General features: G+C 36.7%; 1 protein-coding gene across 3 annotated transcripts in view; it reads left to right on the plus strand.

Annotated features, from left to right (window-relative positions):
* The first annotated feature begins 324 nt into the window (after nt 1-324).
* WAPL (WAPL cohesin release factor) overlaps nt 325-15,419 on the plus strand; it is a 73,009-nt gene continuing 57,914 nt past the window's right edge. For 2 of the 3 annotated variants that reach the window (XM_085323721.1, XM_085323722.1), the window contains exons 1-3: nt 325-376; nt 724-781; nt 2,909-3,432. In XM_085323721.1, coding sequence (XP_085179847.1) covers nt 2,931-3,432 — 502 coding nt within the window. In that variant the 5' untranslated portion in view covers nt 325-376; nt 724-781; nt 2,909-2,930. Of the gene's footprint in view, nt 377-723; nt 782-2,610; nt 2,622-2,908; nt 3,433-15,419 lie in introns of those variants that run through there. The other variant, XM_085323723.1, reaches the window with a different exon arrangement.

Here is a 15,419-nt window from a genome sequence, read left to right on the forward strand (position 1 = left end):
GGGAGGGGGGAGGGGGGAAAGGCAAAGAGAAAGAAACTGTCACTGTGGGATTTCATCAGCTGCTCCTGCCTCCGTGCGCTTAACCTATTTTCCCCTCCTTCGGTTATGTAAGCGGGACGGCGCAGGAAGGAGCGGCGGGCGAAGATGACTGATGTACTTCCTTTACAGCTGTCGGCTGTTTATGTCCAGCGGGGCTGCCCGCGCAGCTCTGGAAAACGCGGGTGGCTTGGTTCTCAGTTCGTGCTTGTGTTTGCCTTCCTTGCCCCGCTCCGACTACTGCCGTGCGGTGCGCGGAACGGAGGGAGGCAGGGAAGGGAAACGGAGTGAAATGGGCCAAGCTTGTTATTTTGCACTGGGTGAAAAACAAGGCAGAATTGTGAGTAATAAATAAAAACCGCTTTCTGTTGATATTCCAGTTTAAAGAAGTACATGTGTCTTTTCTTATTTTCAATCATAGTCCAAACTGTGGGTTTATAGTATAGGATATTTATTTTTCCCCAGATGCTCGTTGTTTAACCAATTTACATCATATATGTATATATTTGAGTACTGGTCTTTTTGTTCAGACCTGCTTTAGAGACAGTTTTAACCTCTAACCTTGTGAATAGAGCAGTCTAGGTTGTAAAGCGCTAATTACTAAAAATGAAGTACTTCTGACTACAGAAATCTCTTCTAGAACGGAACAATGCAAGTCGTAATTTAAACCTGCCGTTATTTTTGCAGGTGCTGAAAATGCAAAGTGTTGGAAAAGTTAGGATTTAGGGAGGAAAATGTGCTTGTGGTGAGTGAAATGAATTTTTCCTGATAAGAGTTGCATAGAAATTCAAATGTTATTAAATAATTCATTTGTTTTTTTTTATAGCTGTAAAAACTGGCCTAATATAAAATATTTTGATTTCTGTTAGACATATTTTCAGGCAACAGCAAAATAAAACTAGTAAGTGTGGTTTGTTTTGCTGTTTGTTTTTTAAAATATATGGGGAGATCCTAGTTTCATTCTTGTGGAAAATAAGAAATTAGAGCTAAGGGAAGTTGAAACAGTAGTCTGACAACCAAGCTTTTGGAGCACCACACAGTAGACAGTTGACACTATGGGAATAGGAGTTAGACAGAGCTAAAGAATAGGAGCTGTGCTGGTGGCACTTGCTGTTCAGTTTAATTTTAAGTAGCAATGAGAAGTCTGCAGAATGGTGTTTCATAGCAGAATTCTGGCCAGTACATAAGCAGCATATGCCTTTACCATCCATCTGCTAAACTGCTGGGGAGATGAATGTTTCCCAGCGTGGTTGTTCCTGGATCTTCTGCACTGCAACACCATCTGGCTGGTAAACTTCTAAAACTCATTTTTAATACGCCTGTGCCCACAGATGACCCTGTGAATTGCTTGGATTGTATCATAAGTGAAACTTGGCCTGGTCTGATAAAGGGAGACTATTATTAGTGAGACGATCTYGCTAGGCTGAAGCGATAGAATGACATTTCTGGAAAACAGTCTGGCTTTTTTGCCAGAAGCAAATTCARTTCTTCAGACTGAGAAACAGTATGTATCAAGATGAAAACTAGAGTATGACAAAGACAGGATAACTCTTATTTAAGGGAATAAAATGAGTTTTCTCTATCAAATATATGGAGTGATGAGGAATGTTTTTAAAGAAGAYTTTGAACCTTTTTTGTATCCTTCACTATATATGAAAACAGTTGACACTTCAAAAGTTGTTTCTTTGATTCTGTAGCTTGAAGAAATGCCTTTTTTTCTTTTCCTAACAGATTTCTTTACTACTACTTTCAGAAAAAAGAGATGGTCTTGATTAGAATCATACTAACTTAAAAAAAAAAAAAAAAAACTCAATTACCTTTTCATATTGAGACTGAAAACATAAAAATAATGATTTTTTTAAAAACTAAATGATAGATTCTGGTTTATAAAGTAGATATGCTAGCTTTATGTTCTATATTGTTGTTTGTCCAGTAGTCAAGTATTCCTTTTGGCAAAAGGAAAAAAATGGTTTGGCTTCCTTCTTGAATCAAACAGAAGCACCAATAGAACACATCAAGGGATCTTTAAATGTGTTCCTGTTAACCTGTTTAAATATAAACTTTATTCTTCTGGCAGAGCAAGCTCTGAACTGGGCTGCAGGTGTAACAGCCAGTAAACAGTAAATGTTTGGGTTTATCTGCAGTAGGTATCCTTCATGATCTTTGAAACTGATCTGGAAATGTCTGTTTCTGTCTCTCCACCAAATCCGACCCACTTGTCGGGGATTGCTGTGTACTGGTATTGGCTATGACTGTGCAGATGTGATAAACCACAGCATGTTACCAAATAATATGCTTACTGAGTAGGCCTGAGCATTTAAGAGGAGCATGAGGTAAAATCATCATTGTTATTTATGAGGAATTTGTATTTAAAGCGTCTGTAGCAAGTTGGAGTATTTTGACAGTCCCTTTATTTTTAACTACAGAGCCTTTCTAAAACAATGCTGCATTATTGGATTCTAGCAGACTGCTACACTTTCAGATGTGGTGAAAATATTGTTTTGTTTTCTGCTGATGTTTCATGAAAGCAGTGCCATCTATACTTAGAGGTATAAAACTAGAAGAAAGCACAAAGCAAAAATAAGGTAGTCATAGCAGATTCTTCTTATGGATTTATTGTGCAATATCTTTATTTTATAAATGTGCAAGTAACCGAATTTCAGATTAAGTTGATAGATAAAACTTGTTGCAGAAAATGTTAACCAATAATGGTGTTCACCTGTAAATAAATTCAGGCTGTAGAAAGGAAGAGATGATGTATCTGTCGCTAATGTGAAATGTAAATGGTGCTCCGAAGTCCAGTAAAGGGTGGAAGTGCGATAATTTGTACTAAAGAGGTAGTAAAGCTATGTATTTCTTTCCTCTCYGCCAGAGAATATGAAACAGGAGCCAAAATGACATCCCGATTTGGAAAGACCTACAGCAGGAAAGGGGGAAACGGCAGTTCCAAGTTCGATGAAGTGTTTTCCAACAAACGGACCACCCTTAGTACGAAATGGGGAGAAACCACCTTCATGGCCAAATTAGGACAGAAGAGGCCCCATGTCAAACCAGATATTTCCGAAGTTCCTAAAAAACCCAAAGTTGAAGATGAGGTAACAGAGGATCCATTTGGATTTGACAGTGATGAAGAATCTCTTCCTGTGTCTTCGAAGAATGTGTCACAGGGTAAAAGTTCCTCTCAGCTGGAACCCAGTGAAGCTGCTCAGTCTGAGGACTTCACTTCTCTACTTGAAGCTAATAGCAGAATTAATCAGCCAGACAGTGGAGAAAACATTGTGTCCAGCAAGTGCATACCTTTTGATGATACTGTTCCTGGCTTAAAGGAAAAGAGCACAAGCAAAAATGTGGAGGATGAAGAATGCAAAGGCAGCAGTGCTAAACTCGGAACTGCAGGTACGTTTACACAACTGTCTAAATAGTGTTGCTACCCTTTAATGTTACTGATCTACATTTAGGATTAGTGCTTTCTGAGGTTGGTTAAATGTTCTAGTGGAACCTTGGCAGCTCATTTTTCATTTCATCTTACATTGTTTCATTGTGCCTATAGTTTGTTATGTATTGGTCTCGGATCCTCAGTACTCTATTCCTTACGTCTGCAAATTCAGATATGGTGCTTTGAATTCAGCATAGTATGTTAGTGCACCCTATAGACTGGAATAATTATCTTCCTTTCCTTTATTTTGTTCTGAGCTCAGTGTTTTCATGTCTTTTTAGTATGTAGTATCATAAAGAGTGAAGGTTTGGTAATGATAGAACGTTATATTCTTAAGATACTGGCTCTAATTTAGTGCAGGTAAATGGGGCTAAAGCTTACTTACTTGATTGTTTAACGATTTGTATGGAAAAAGTGGTGCTCTGAACTTTTGTTGCACAGAACTACGTTAATTTTTAATTAATACACTTTTTGTCAAGATACTGTAAAAAACTTTAAACATATGAAATGGAGCCCTGTCAAACTTCTAGTAGGGGCTATTTTCAGGCCTAAGAGTGTCTTTTTATATGATACCTTTTTGGTTTTGAGTGGGAATGCACAAACCCCATAGTGCTGAACATAAAAAATTTTGTTCAAGTCATTCTTGGGCAAGATCAGGTGCCATTATATTTCATTAGAAGTTTTCATATAATGGGCTGATTAAACTGCAACTCCTAAAATTGGGTAGACAATGAAGATGACACCTACTGACTTGCTCTGGATTGTCATAATGAACTTTAATGAGAAGAACTTACATAATTTTGGAGTCTGAGGTATAGTTAACTTATCCCTGGGATCAGAAATTTCACTTCTTAAGCAGTAGACAAGATAATGAATTGTGTAAGATTAGTGGTACAATACAAGAGAAAACAAAAATATGTTGATGAGATGGTAGTCTATCAAAAAAAAAAAATGGTAGGCTGTGTAGTTTCCTCTCAACTTTCCTGCTATTTTTGCTATTGAAATTATTTTTATTTTTCATAGGGTATCTGCAGTTTATTTCTACATATTATCTGCGTTCAGTCTAGAAATCAAATTTGTTTTGTTAAGTTTGAATTCTGTCTTTATAAGATGTTGAAGAGATTTCTCCTCCAATACTTAAAAGGAGATGAAACAGTAATGAGTTTTGCTGTTTGATAGAGTGCAGCACAGGGGATGTTACAGTGAAGTGGTTTCCATGTAGGAGAGTCTAGTTAGAACAGTGGGTTTYTTGTTTGTTTGTTTTGTTTTGTAAGAGAAAATATTTGTGTTTTTTGGGGAGAAAATGTGATCAGAGCTCTAAAAATTCATAATGCGTTAGAGGCCAGGGGGAACAGACTGCAGCAGTTTTGTTGCTGCTTCCTGGTTCTGGTATTGTGGAAAATAAAGTAAAATACTTAGAAGAGGAAATACTTCTTAATTTGATGCCTATTTAAATTCTAGAACTCTTTTCAAGAAAGTACTGTGTATGCCCTAAATGTATATGGTCTCAAAGGATGATGATGGATACTTGATGGATAAGTACATCAGTGGCTGTTAAACATAACATCTACATCCAGTGGTCTGGATGTAGATGAGGAAGTTACTTAAATGACAGTTTACTGAAGGAATATTGTTCTTGCATACTTTCTCAAAGTACTTCCTACTGATTGCAGATAAGTCAGGAATAGAATGATGGACAGGGTAAATCTCATCTGATGATGCCATTCTGTCTGAGTTTATTATAATGAACAGTTTGCATTTAGTCAAGTGAAGATTAAAAAACCCACTTCTAATTTTGTTCTTCATAAATTAAATAGAAACTGAATCTGTGTAAAATCCCTAGGAAGGGCATTAAATATGGGTAAGAAAACCAAGATTATCGTTTTAGTGATAGTGTTTATTTGGGATATTTAGTGTAAATGAAACTTTGGTAGGTTAAGCAGCTATTATGCTGGTAGGTAGACTTACCAAAAGTAAATAAAGTGCTCTCTGAAAACATTAGACAGAACATTGAGCAATTAGAGACAGTAGTGCAACTACCCAGCATAAATGTAAGTACTTCAAAGGCTTCTGTGTTACGCTGACCATTAAGTAAAATTTGAGGGTATGATTGGCTTTCAGAACTGGAGGGAGGTAATCTTACTGGGTCTTTTTAGAGGGGGAGGAGGGAAGGAGAGAGGGAGATGGAGGAACAAGAATCTGAATGATAATGAAAAGTTTGCTTCTTATTATGTATTTTCCTAAGGTAAAGTGTACCCTTGCTTTCTCAGGAACCATTCTCACTTTCCTGGTTGCTCTTGACCTCAGCCACATTCAACCAGGTTTGTGTAAATGGCATGTAGGTCCTTAAGCTAGCAAGTTTGATGGTTTCTGAAAAAAAAAATAAACAGGTGGATAGAAGAATACTAATATTCTTCATATGAGTTAAACTTTAGTGTGAGTTCAACCTTTATTGTATGTGAGTAAACCTAAATGCAGGGCTTTATCTCTAGATACAGGAAGCCATGTTGGTACAGGAACCTGATGTTCATGGAGGTGCCTGCTAACGTGTTTTAAGTGCAATTTGCTGGTCCTTGTGCTGCTACTGAGTAGTTCTTGCATAATTTAGGTTTCAAGACTTCCTCATAGCATGTGTCATCATTGTGACTTAATCCTTAGCTTGAGATAAGGAGAAAATTGTGACTTAGCATGGCTGTGGGCAAAGTGAGAGCTGCAACTTAGTCTGCTAGTTTTGCTTCAAATGTATTATCCTGCCTCAATGTTAATTTCTTTAGACATTAAAATCAAGGTGTTGCAACTTCAGTTAAAATTAACTAATATTTGGTATTAAAAAGATGTCCCTTTCTTGGTTAAGTTGTACCACCTTGTAATACAATTGCGGATTTGTCTTTTTTTTTTAATGATATGGCTTACTGGTATTTTTATATGGGTAGCCTTTTCATATATAGCTTATAGTACTTGTAACAATATCATTTTAAAGGCTTTGAGAAGCTCTTAACATAGAAAGCTTCTTCTCATCTTACCCTAATATTGCTTGATCAAACCTTAATACTGTATAAAACATGTCCATGAGTAATCCTGAGGTAATTTAGAGAAAGTAGGAGTTCAGATAACTCAGAAATAGTAACAATTTTAACTATTTATAGTTACTATTAGATAAACAGATTTTGTCAAAGTAGAAAAACTTGATAGCTAAAAATTGTCTCATTTGAAAATTAAGCTAGTAATTTATACCAGGCAAAGATACAAGAATTCAGTAGGTAGAGGGTAATGTTTTTGAGAGAGAGAAAAAGGCTTGTGTTGGGATTAGATGGAAAACCACAGAGGAATGATTACTATTTTCTCTGAAATACCTTGTTTAAAGGAAAGTGTTTGCCTCCTTTTATAGGGCACAAACYCAAGTAAGTTTTGACACTAAATCTATATCCACATAAGCTTTAATAGAAAAATACTTACAGTCTTGCAGCGGTAATTGTGAGGTGCTAGTTCAAAAACTTTCTAATAACTTTTTGTTAACACACAAGCTAAAGTTAATATTTTGAAAATAACGTAGTACTTTTAATTGAAAATTAAAATGAAAGCTTCATGCACATTCTACAAAATTCCATAAAGTTTTTTTTTCCTGTTAGTTTATAGTATGTTTTGGTTTGGATTCCATAATTTATTTACTCTTGCAACTTCAATTACCTTAGTAATACTTTAAATTACTTCTGGCATTCTTAAATAGCTTGTGTTCAACTACAGATACAGAGATGCTTGGGTACTTACTGCCTGCTGTTTTTTCCTTATGTACCCTAATCCTTTGTTGTGTAGCTGTCATCAGTGGAGGTTTTACTCTAAGATATCAGATCCAGTTCATTGGAGATGGCACTTAGGTCAATGGACTGTCCTAGAAGTGCTAGGATGATGTCTCTGGAGCGCACACCTCATACTTCTGTGCATGGAATACATAATAATACGACTTATTGAATACCTGATACTAAGGTAAATAATACTTTCGGCTGAGAGGAATTTTAATTGCATGTGTATTGCTTTAAGTCTATCTGATTTAAAGCCTATGAGTTTTTTTTTTTTAATAGTATTTTGTTCACTGTGGAGAAATAGAAAATAGAATGGTCTAAAATCTCGTTTCAGAGTAGTGTAGGAGTAGTATCCACTTCTACTGTGTTGTGGTGTTAACTGTTAYAGATTTTGGAGCTGTTGTCTAGGCAGTGTATTTTGAGTTCTTTCAAGAATAAGAGGACAGATGTTTGCACATAAAATGCAAGTTTCACAAGTACTTTTTGCATAACATTTGAAGTTATTTGTGAAAGTAGCTGTTCTGCCTACTGTCACTTGTGATTATGTACAAGTATTCAAGCAAGTCTTTGTTCTGCAAATGCTTTTGCTCTTGACTGTGTAAGGAAACATTTGGCTGTTGTCTGCTGTTCAGTTATGAACTGTTTGGAGAGATTCAGCAAAGATAAGTGGTTTAAAAATACTGTGTTAAGAACTACCTAGAAACAGCCTCATTTTTCACTTGGGGCTTGTGTGTGTATCAGTAACAGGTCAAAATGGCAGATGCAGTCCTGCTTGATAATTGGCTTATGCCGTGGAAGAATGAGATATACAACTTTGCTTAACTGCTTCATGACCAGAATCTAGTTGCTCAGAGGAAGTACTGAGTGAATTGAGTAATTAACAGAAAATAGTTGTTCTGAAGGGAAATAGTTCAACTCATCAGGTCTGTTCCCTGCAAACTCTCCTGATAGTACCTTACTGAATGTCTGCAAAGTCTCTGTGCCTTGATTATGTGGGTGGGGAAGCCCTATCTTTAGAGTTAAGTTTCAACTTCTCAAACGAAATTTTGCTACCACTTGATAATATAATTCATTAACAAAAGTTGCTTGGCTCTCCATTTTAAATTGTTTTAGAGCTTCTGGTTTGTGTTTAGCAGTGACATGGACGTTCAAGATTTTGGTTAGACTTGAGTAATCTTATTTTTCTTCCTTTGCAGAGTTGTTTAGTAGAACTCATTTACCTCTTGAAGAACAATTTCAGTTTAGTTCATGTTCTGCCCAGAAATGGGGCAAAAAGTTGAGAGAAACTGCAGGAGGTCTGTGGACTGGGCTGTCCAGGAGACAGCTGGCAGTAACCACGATTAAAAAGAACTGCAGCTGTACTCTAGCTGTCTCAGAGCATTAAGAAACTGATAGCAGGGAAGGGGTAAGGTCTGCCAGAAACTCTGTCTGTAGGATTTCAGTATTATGAGGTTGATTGAGATGGCAGTAGTGTTGGCTATATTGGTAGTTGGGAGTTATCCACAAGCTGGATTTTCTTCTCTTGCTTTTGTTAAGTCTCCCCTTTTAAGATGTCTCTCCTGTTGTGTACACAGGATTTTCCTGCTCTGTGGCTAGCTCAGGTTCAGACTACTATGATTTTTCTCAATTCTACTTTGGCATTACTTGGATAGTTCTTTGAAGTTGTGTGCTTTTTTTTAATCTTATTCCTTGGAGACCATTCAAAAGCCTGAAAGGTCTAAAATACAGTTTAAATATTGGTATTTATACTGATTTGCTAAAAGAGCAATACAGTAGCAATACAGGAGAAAACAATATTTGAGGAGGAAATTTCTGAGTTCTGCAACAGTTTTCTAGGGTGAAGGAAATGCAYACCATATCTTAATCAAAAAAACCCCACAAACATTTCATTGCTAAATCTAGCATAAACCTTTCTGAATTATAGGTATTGTGAAGCAGTTTTATTAGTGAAGTTCTTTTATGTCCACATAGATCTTGTGAAACTCTTCATTGCAATCTAAACTTGCCTTCTGACATTCTCAATTCCTTCTCAGAATTTACACTTTGAAAATTATTTGTTCTATATGGACTTGTACAATGGACAGTTTTTTTTTTAAAAGGTCAGAATTTTGACTGCTTCTTATATTTAAAGAGTTGAAATAACTTTGCGTTCAAAACAATTGTTCAGTGCTTTTAAAAGGAAAACACCTTGGTGTTAACTTTTCAAGCTGGCCAAAGCATGCAGAAAAGTCTTGTAACTTCTGGTAAGGAAACAATTTTAGGTTCGAGCTGCTGAGATATCAAATGCATGAAAAAAATTGTTTCTAGAGTTCAAACTATTAATTGATATCTTCATTTAGGAATCTTTTTTTTTCTTTTTTAAATAATTCTTCAGTACAGGGTTTCAATGTGTGAGTTCACACTGGCTTAGAAGTCAAAGGAGAAGTTTGTTTCAACTATTATTAGTGCCAATATATTATAGTGAGGCTCTATTACTTTTGTCAGAAGGGCTCACATTGCTGAGATAGGTGAAGACAAGCCTTTTGCCGTGTACTAGCCCCTTGCGTTGCCTGTCGCGCTTTGTCTTGTTTTCCCTGCAAGGAGGAAGTCAGCTGGCTTCCTGGATCGGCTTTCTCCTGCTGCTCTAAGCAAGCAATGCCATTCTGAGCTATTAGTGAGGAATAATGTGTCTGTTCTGCTGGGCTCTCTATCAGAAGTGAACACACGATAAAGCTAATTGAGTCTCTGAAATATCTTGCTTTATGCAGTGTACCAACTCTACTGAGAGCTGGATTTKATATACAAGTTTTCACCTCTTTGAGAACACTTTAGTTTTTATTTCTGACCAAGAAGTAGTCTTACTAACAATTTTTCAAAGCTTAATTGCTGTAAGACCCAAAATAGTTTTCTTTCTGTAGGAAGGTTTTGTTTCTRGTAGTATTAGTAAAAACTACAAATTTTCCTTTATTTGAGAAAGTTGTGGACTTGCCATGTAAATTAGGCACGAGCATTGATAACATGCTATGTATTGTTTTAGATTTTTAGATAATAAAATACTGAAGTCTGTAGAGTTGTGTTATAAGTCAGATTATTACGAATGTGGACAAATACAGATGGGAGGCAATCAGTTTAAAAAAAATCGTATGGTCTCTTGGAGGCATATGCTTGTCAGAAGAAAAACAAACTTTAATTTTGAGATAGGGTAGGAGAATTTCTAAAGCAAGATRAGAAAGAGGAGTGACTTTATAAGCTGTGGAGGATGGACTAGTAAGACCATACATAGATGCAACTTGAACAAAAATACTGATCTGGGGGAAAAAATAAGGATCGAAGTGTAAGGAGTCATTTACGGCAAGACACTGGGCTTTAATTTGATTGAAATAAAGAGGCTGGATATTGGTGATGACAAGCAACCTAGGATAATTCTTAGATGTTTTTTAAATGGAGGAGGAAGTGGCTTTAGTAATTGGGTAAATGAATAATTTGGGGATTGTTNCCCCGAAAATAATAATAAAGAAAACGTTTGCTGGGAATGGAGTTGTGCTAGAGACAGCATTTTGTGGAGTTTGGTAACGAAAGTGTGTGTCAGTTGGTGTGAAGGTGCTGTTGAGATCGGCAGTGATATAAGGTATGATGAAAGACTGGTAACTAGGCAGAGTGTCTAATGGTTGTTAGCTAAAGTAGGTAAGGGGAGGAAAACGGTTAGATCATTACTTGAAAAAGGAGTAAAGGGAAGTGATTAGATCCGTCAGTGTTTTCTGCACGAAGAGGGGAAGTGATCCGTCAGCCTGCACCTGTATATAAGACTTAATTCATGTATAGATTTTATATTTATATATATATATAAGGCCTCTGTCAACTGAACATAGGCCTATGATGTTTATAGCAGCATAAGCCTTCCAGAATGCCTACTGATTGCATGTTTTCTTAGTGGAAAAAAATCTGAGTAATTACTCTTTATGGTTTAAACAGAAGTCCAAGATGAGAAACATTCTTGCAGACTGGAGCTACGGCTTGGTGGGGTGTCATATTAACAGCATTTCATGTTCTGAGAAGCAGTAGAGAGRTTAACTGAAATTTGCCCAGATTAACCCACAGATCCATGATAGCATGTAATAAAGCATCTATATTTTGTTTCTGCATTTCTATTATGTAATAATTTTTTAATAGACTTCTGGCCGAAAGTGCGACATAATGCTGAAGTGCATTTATACTTTGATAAATGGAAGAAAAACTGTTGGCTATACAATGACTAATGAATTCACAGATACCAGTACAGGTTACATGCAGCTCCACAGAGATTAATCTGTTAGGTTCACGGAATTAAAATAATAGTATAATACARATTTTGAAAACTGCATTACTGAAATGAAAGGCTGTGTTGCTACCTAGTAATCTAGGTGACTGGAAAAAGAAAAGGTGCTTTATCTCAGAAATCGTATATTTAGAAGAATAGCTATGCTAACTGAAATGGTGTAATGGGATAGAGAACACATATCATACATAAACTTGTTAAATTTCCTTTCATTCAGGCTTTCTATATAGATTACCTCAGAATTTTGGTGTTCTGGATGCCCAGAAAGGAAATAAAGCAAACTCTCCTTTAGTAAAATGGTTCAATGATGGCAGTAAATTAAATCTCATCACTTCAGGATTTTCTATGGATTTTTTTTTTTCAAGAGATGATAAAATGTAACATCTGTCAAGAAACAAACAGTGTCTGTCCAAGCTGCATATGATGGGAACTCATTTTCTTTCAAAGAGAATAAAGAACTAGTATTGTTTAAAAAATCTGTAACCATAGCTGTGGATGTGGTGGTTCTGTAACTTTAGCTATTTTACTGATTGGCAACCATGRAACTGATCTGGAGGGTAATTTTCTGTGGCTATCACGCTTCTTATCTTCTGGTTATGCCTGCTAACAAGCAACACTTTTCCAGATTTTACATGTAGCAATGAGTAGTGACAGATCTAGGGGATGAATTCTGACTACTACTTAAATTGTGTTTTTATATCTATAAGCATTTTGTGTATTTCCCAGCTGTTCAGTTGTGAGCAGAAAATGGAGTGAAGGAGTTTAGTCTGTAACCTCTTCTCCTTACTAACTGGAACACTTGATTTCCAGTACAGAGTAGAAGAGGAAAGACTATAATGAAAGTATTTCCTCATTAGGAGAAAAGAATGACTTCTCTGCAGTTGGTTAGTCTGCTGTTTTTTTTTTGTTTTTTTTTTTTTTTTTTCTGTTTCTTGTTCTGTTCTTTTCCCAGAAATGAAGAATATGGTAACAGGCACCTGGTAAAGATTTGTCTTCCCCTTTAGCTTGGTCAGCTTCAAGGTGTAGGGTAATGTAATACAGCTTTATGCTCTGGCAGGTTGATGATAGTACAACAGGGCTGAACCAAATGGTTCTGGCTGTTCTGGAACAGCAGGCACAGCTATTGCACATAATGAGCTTATAGACTGTTCTCTGCACAGGCGTCCGGTGATCCGGTGTCAGTGGCCTGTTCCTCTGCTGTACCCTGTTAATGTATGTACCCTTGAGAGCTGAAGGCGTGTGAAAGCTTTGGATACTGTTTTTTCTTTTTCTTTTTTTTTTTTTTTTTTTTTTCTTGTTAATACCTTTTTTTCTTAATTTTACACCGGTCTTGGTACTCGGGTGTCACTAGGTAAGGTTGAATCTCAATTTGAAGAACACTGAGGAATGAAGAGGAAAAGAAGAATGTAAAATTAGCACCATGCTACCTACCTGCCTGTTCTCTTAAAGATTTCATTGCCTATGAGTAACTTTATATAGTATTCTGAAGGAGTTCTATGAATTTGTGGTTAATACTAAAAGAAGCCATGTTCTAAGTGTGTTTCTTATGTGTAATAATTTAATTATGTTCCTTTCAATACTAAAATGGAGGTTTCTGCAGCTAGTTACACAGAAATGAAGGTGCCTACGCTCTTGTTCAGCATGATCCCAGAGAGGGCAATAGATGTCTCGTGTAGCTTAGAGCATACTTTGGTTAGCATTTGCCAAAAATTGCTAGAAATAAGAGAGAACTATCCTGAAGGTCAAGGTAATGGGACTACAGTTTAATACTGAAAACTCTTCCATGTATGAATAGAAGAAGTAAGGATTTATTTTACATGTAAGATGTGTTTGATTTCTTAGCATAGCCAGGCTTATCTAGCTTGTCTTGTTATTCTCTTTGCCTTTCTAGTAACTTTTGTATTTGTTAGCCGTTTTGAGTCAAATCTTGAGCGACAAGGAGAGRTTTCAAAGATAACTTGTTTCAAGTTTTGTGAAAAATGGTAGAGGAAAAGCATATTTGTATTGGTTCATCTGTTCCCATACCTTCTGTCCCCTCCACTGCATGCCCCTAAGGAAAATGCAGCTATGACTTGGTTCCTAATGCATTTTAAAAGGCAGCAGAAAGCTGGCTAGCCAGCACATGTTGCTGCATGTGATCTGCTACATGCACTGTCTCCTGCCCAGTCAAACAGGTTGGTGTTCAGGAGGTTGTGGAGTTGTGGGCAACAGGCTTAGTTTGTTCCCTGAGCCTTGAAACTGTTAAGAGCAGAAATGCACATTAAGGAAAAACATTCTCTCGGACTGAGAGACTGGTTGTACTCAAAGTAACTCTTAAATGGCAAAGGTATTGAATCTCCACCTCTGAATTATTAACACAAGAATATAGTTTTCATCTTCAGAAAGCTAGTGTTTCACCAGAAATGATGGTTTGGTTTTTATAGAGTTGAGATTGATGTTTTCAGACTCTTAGAATCAAGCAGCATAGTCCTGTAAGGTAAATATAAGTATGAATTTGAGGCTGGAATGGGGCACCTTTTTTTATGGTTGGTTTAGCCAATATTTTTGCCAAGAAGAGTGCTATGTTTTCGAAAGATATTTTCCACTGACTTTTAGTATTCCATCCTGGTATATATCATACCCAAAGGAGCAGATGATGAGGCTGCTAACTCTTGAGGCTTCTTTAATTGATGGAAAGAACATTATCTTTTCTCCAAAATTCAATATTTCATCTTTAAGTAAGAAGGCCCTGTCAGGCGTCGAAACTGCTCTGAGAACTGTGTAGAACTGTTTTTGCAGCTTCCYCATTCTCCATTAACATGCATATGACTAGTGGCTTGTAGGCCCTGCCTAGAGCAGATTCTGATCAAGTTTGAGTTAGTACAGCTGTAAAAGCCATTATGATGAACTGTGAGCAGAAACGAGAGTTGTTGCTTGCAATGTGTATGCAAATGTTAAAAGTCTAATGCTAGATGATCAGTCATAACAATATAGTTTTGTTACTGTAAATGTTTGAATATGTCACCAGAAATGATACTGATGAGAAGAAAAAAATCATTTTGAACTGTCTGAAACGTTCTCATAAGCGTCTGTGAAACTGTCTATGCAAAAAAGATCAGTAGCTTTAGTTTGACAAAATGAAACAAATGTGGCAAGATGTGTAACAAAGCCTGGAAATGCTTCAAGCTTCTGGGACCATGTGGCAAGTGGAGAAAAAGTCTAATGATTTCCCTCGTGCATACATACCTTTCCATCCCTCCTCCCCAGATACTTTCAGGTAACTTCTGGTGTTCTATTTCCCCTTTCTAAATTGCCAGAAAGCTTTCCACTAGTTACCTGTTGAATTGTTTCTTGTTCTGGGCACCCTAGCCAGGCCACTCCAGACTCTGCCAGGCTGTTGTGGTTGTTGGTAGTGAAGCTGGCTTTTGCTTGGTCTGTTCCTTATGRTCTCTTGTTGTTTCCTGCTAGCTTCTGGGATCAAACTTGCTTGTCTTGCAAAAAAAAACTGCTTTATTCTTCCAGTTGTTGGTCAATGGCTGTCACAGCTTACTATCACTTGTACCAATAACTTTTTATGTTTACTATTCACTTTCAGAGGTGAGAAAGAAATAGTGCATTTTGCCCACTGCTCTGAACAATGGTGGCTATTCCAAGTTTAGCTTTGGAAGTACTCAGACTTTAGTGATTTTAAAACCACTGCGCATTTATCCCTGTTTTATTGCCATTTTTATATACAATACATAAAATGACTAGAGGCACTTAGCCAACTGTAAAGATAACTTACCTTAACTTAACATGAAACTGGTCTTCATGTTGGTTCCTTTAGCAATTTCTTTTTTTTTTTCTCTCATGATCTTGAGAGGTGAAGTTCTTG

This window comes from Rhea americana, unplaced genomic scaffold, assembly GCF_003343005.1.
Source record: "Rhea americana isolate MKP2758 unplaced genomic scaffold, rheAme1 scaffold_86, whole genome shotgun sequence".
NCBI lineage: Eukaryota > Metazoa > Chordata > Aves > Rheiformes > Rheidae > Rhea > Rhea americana.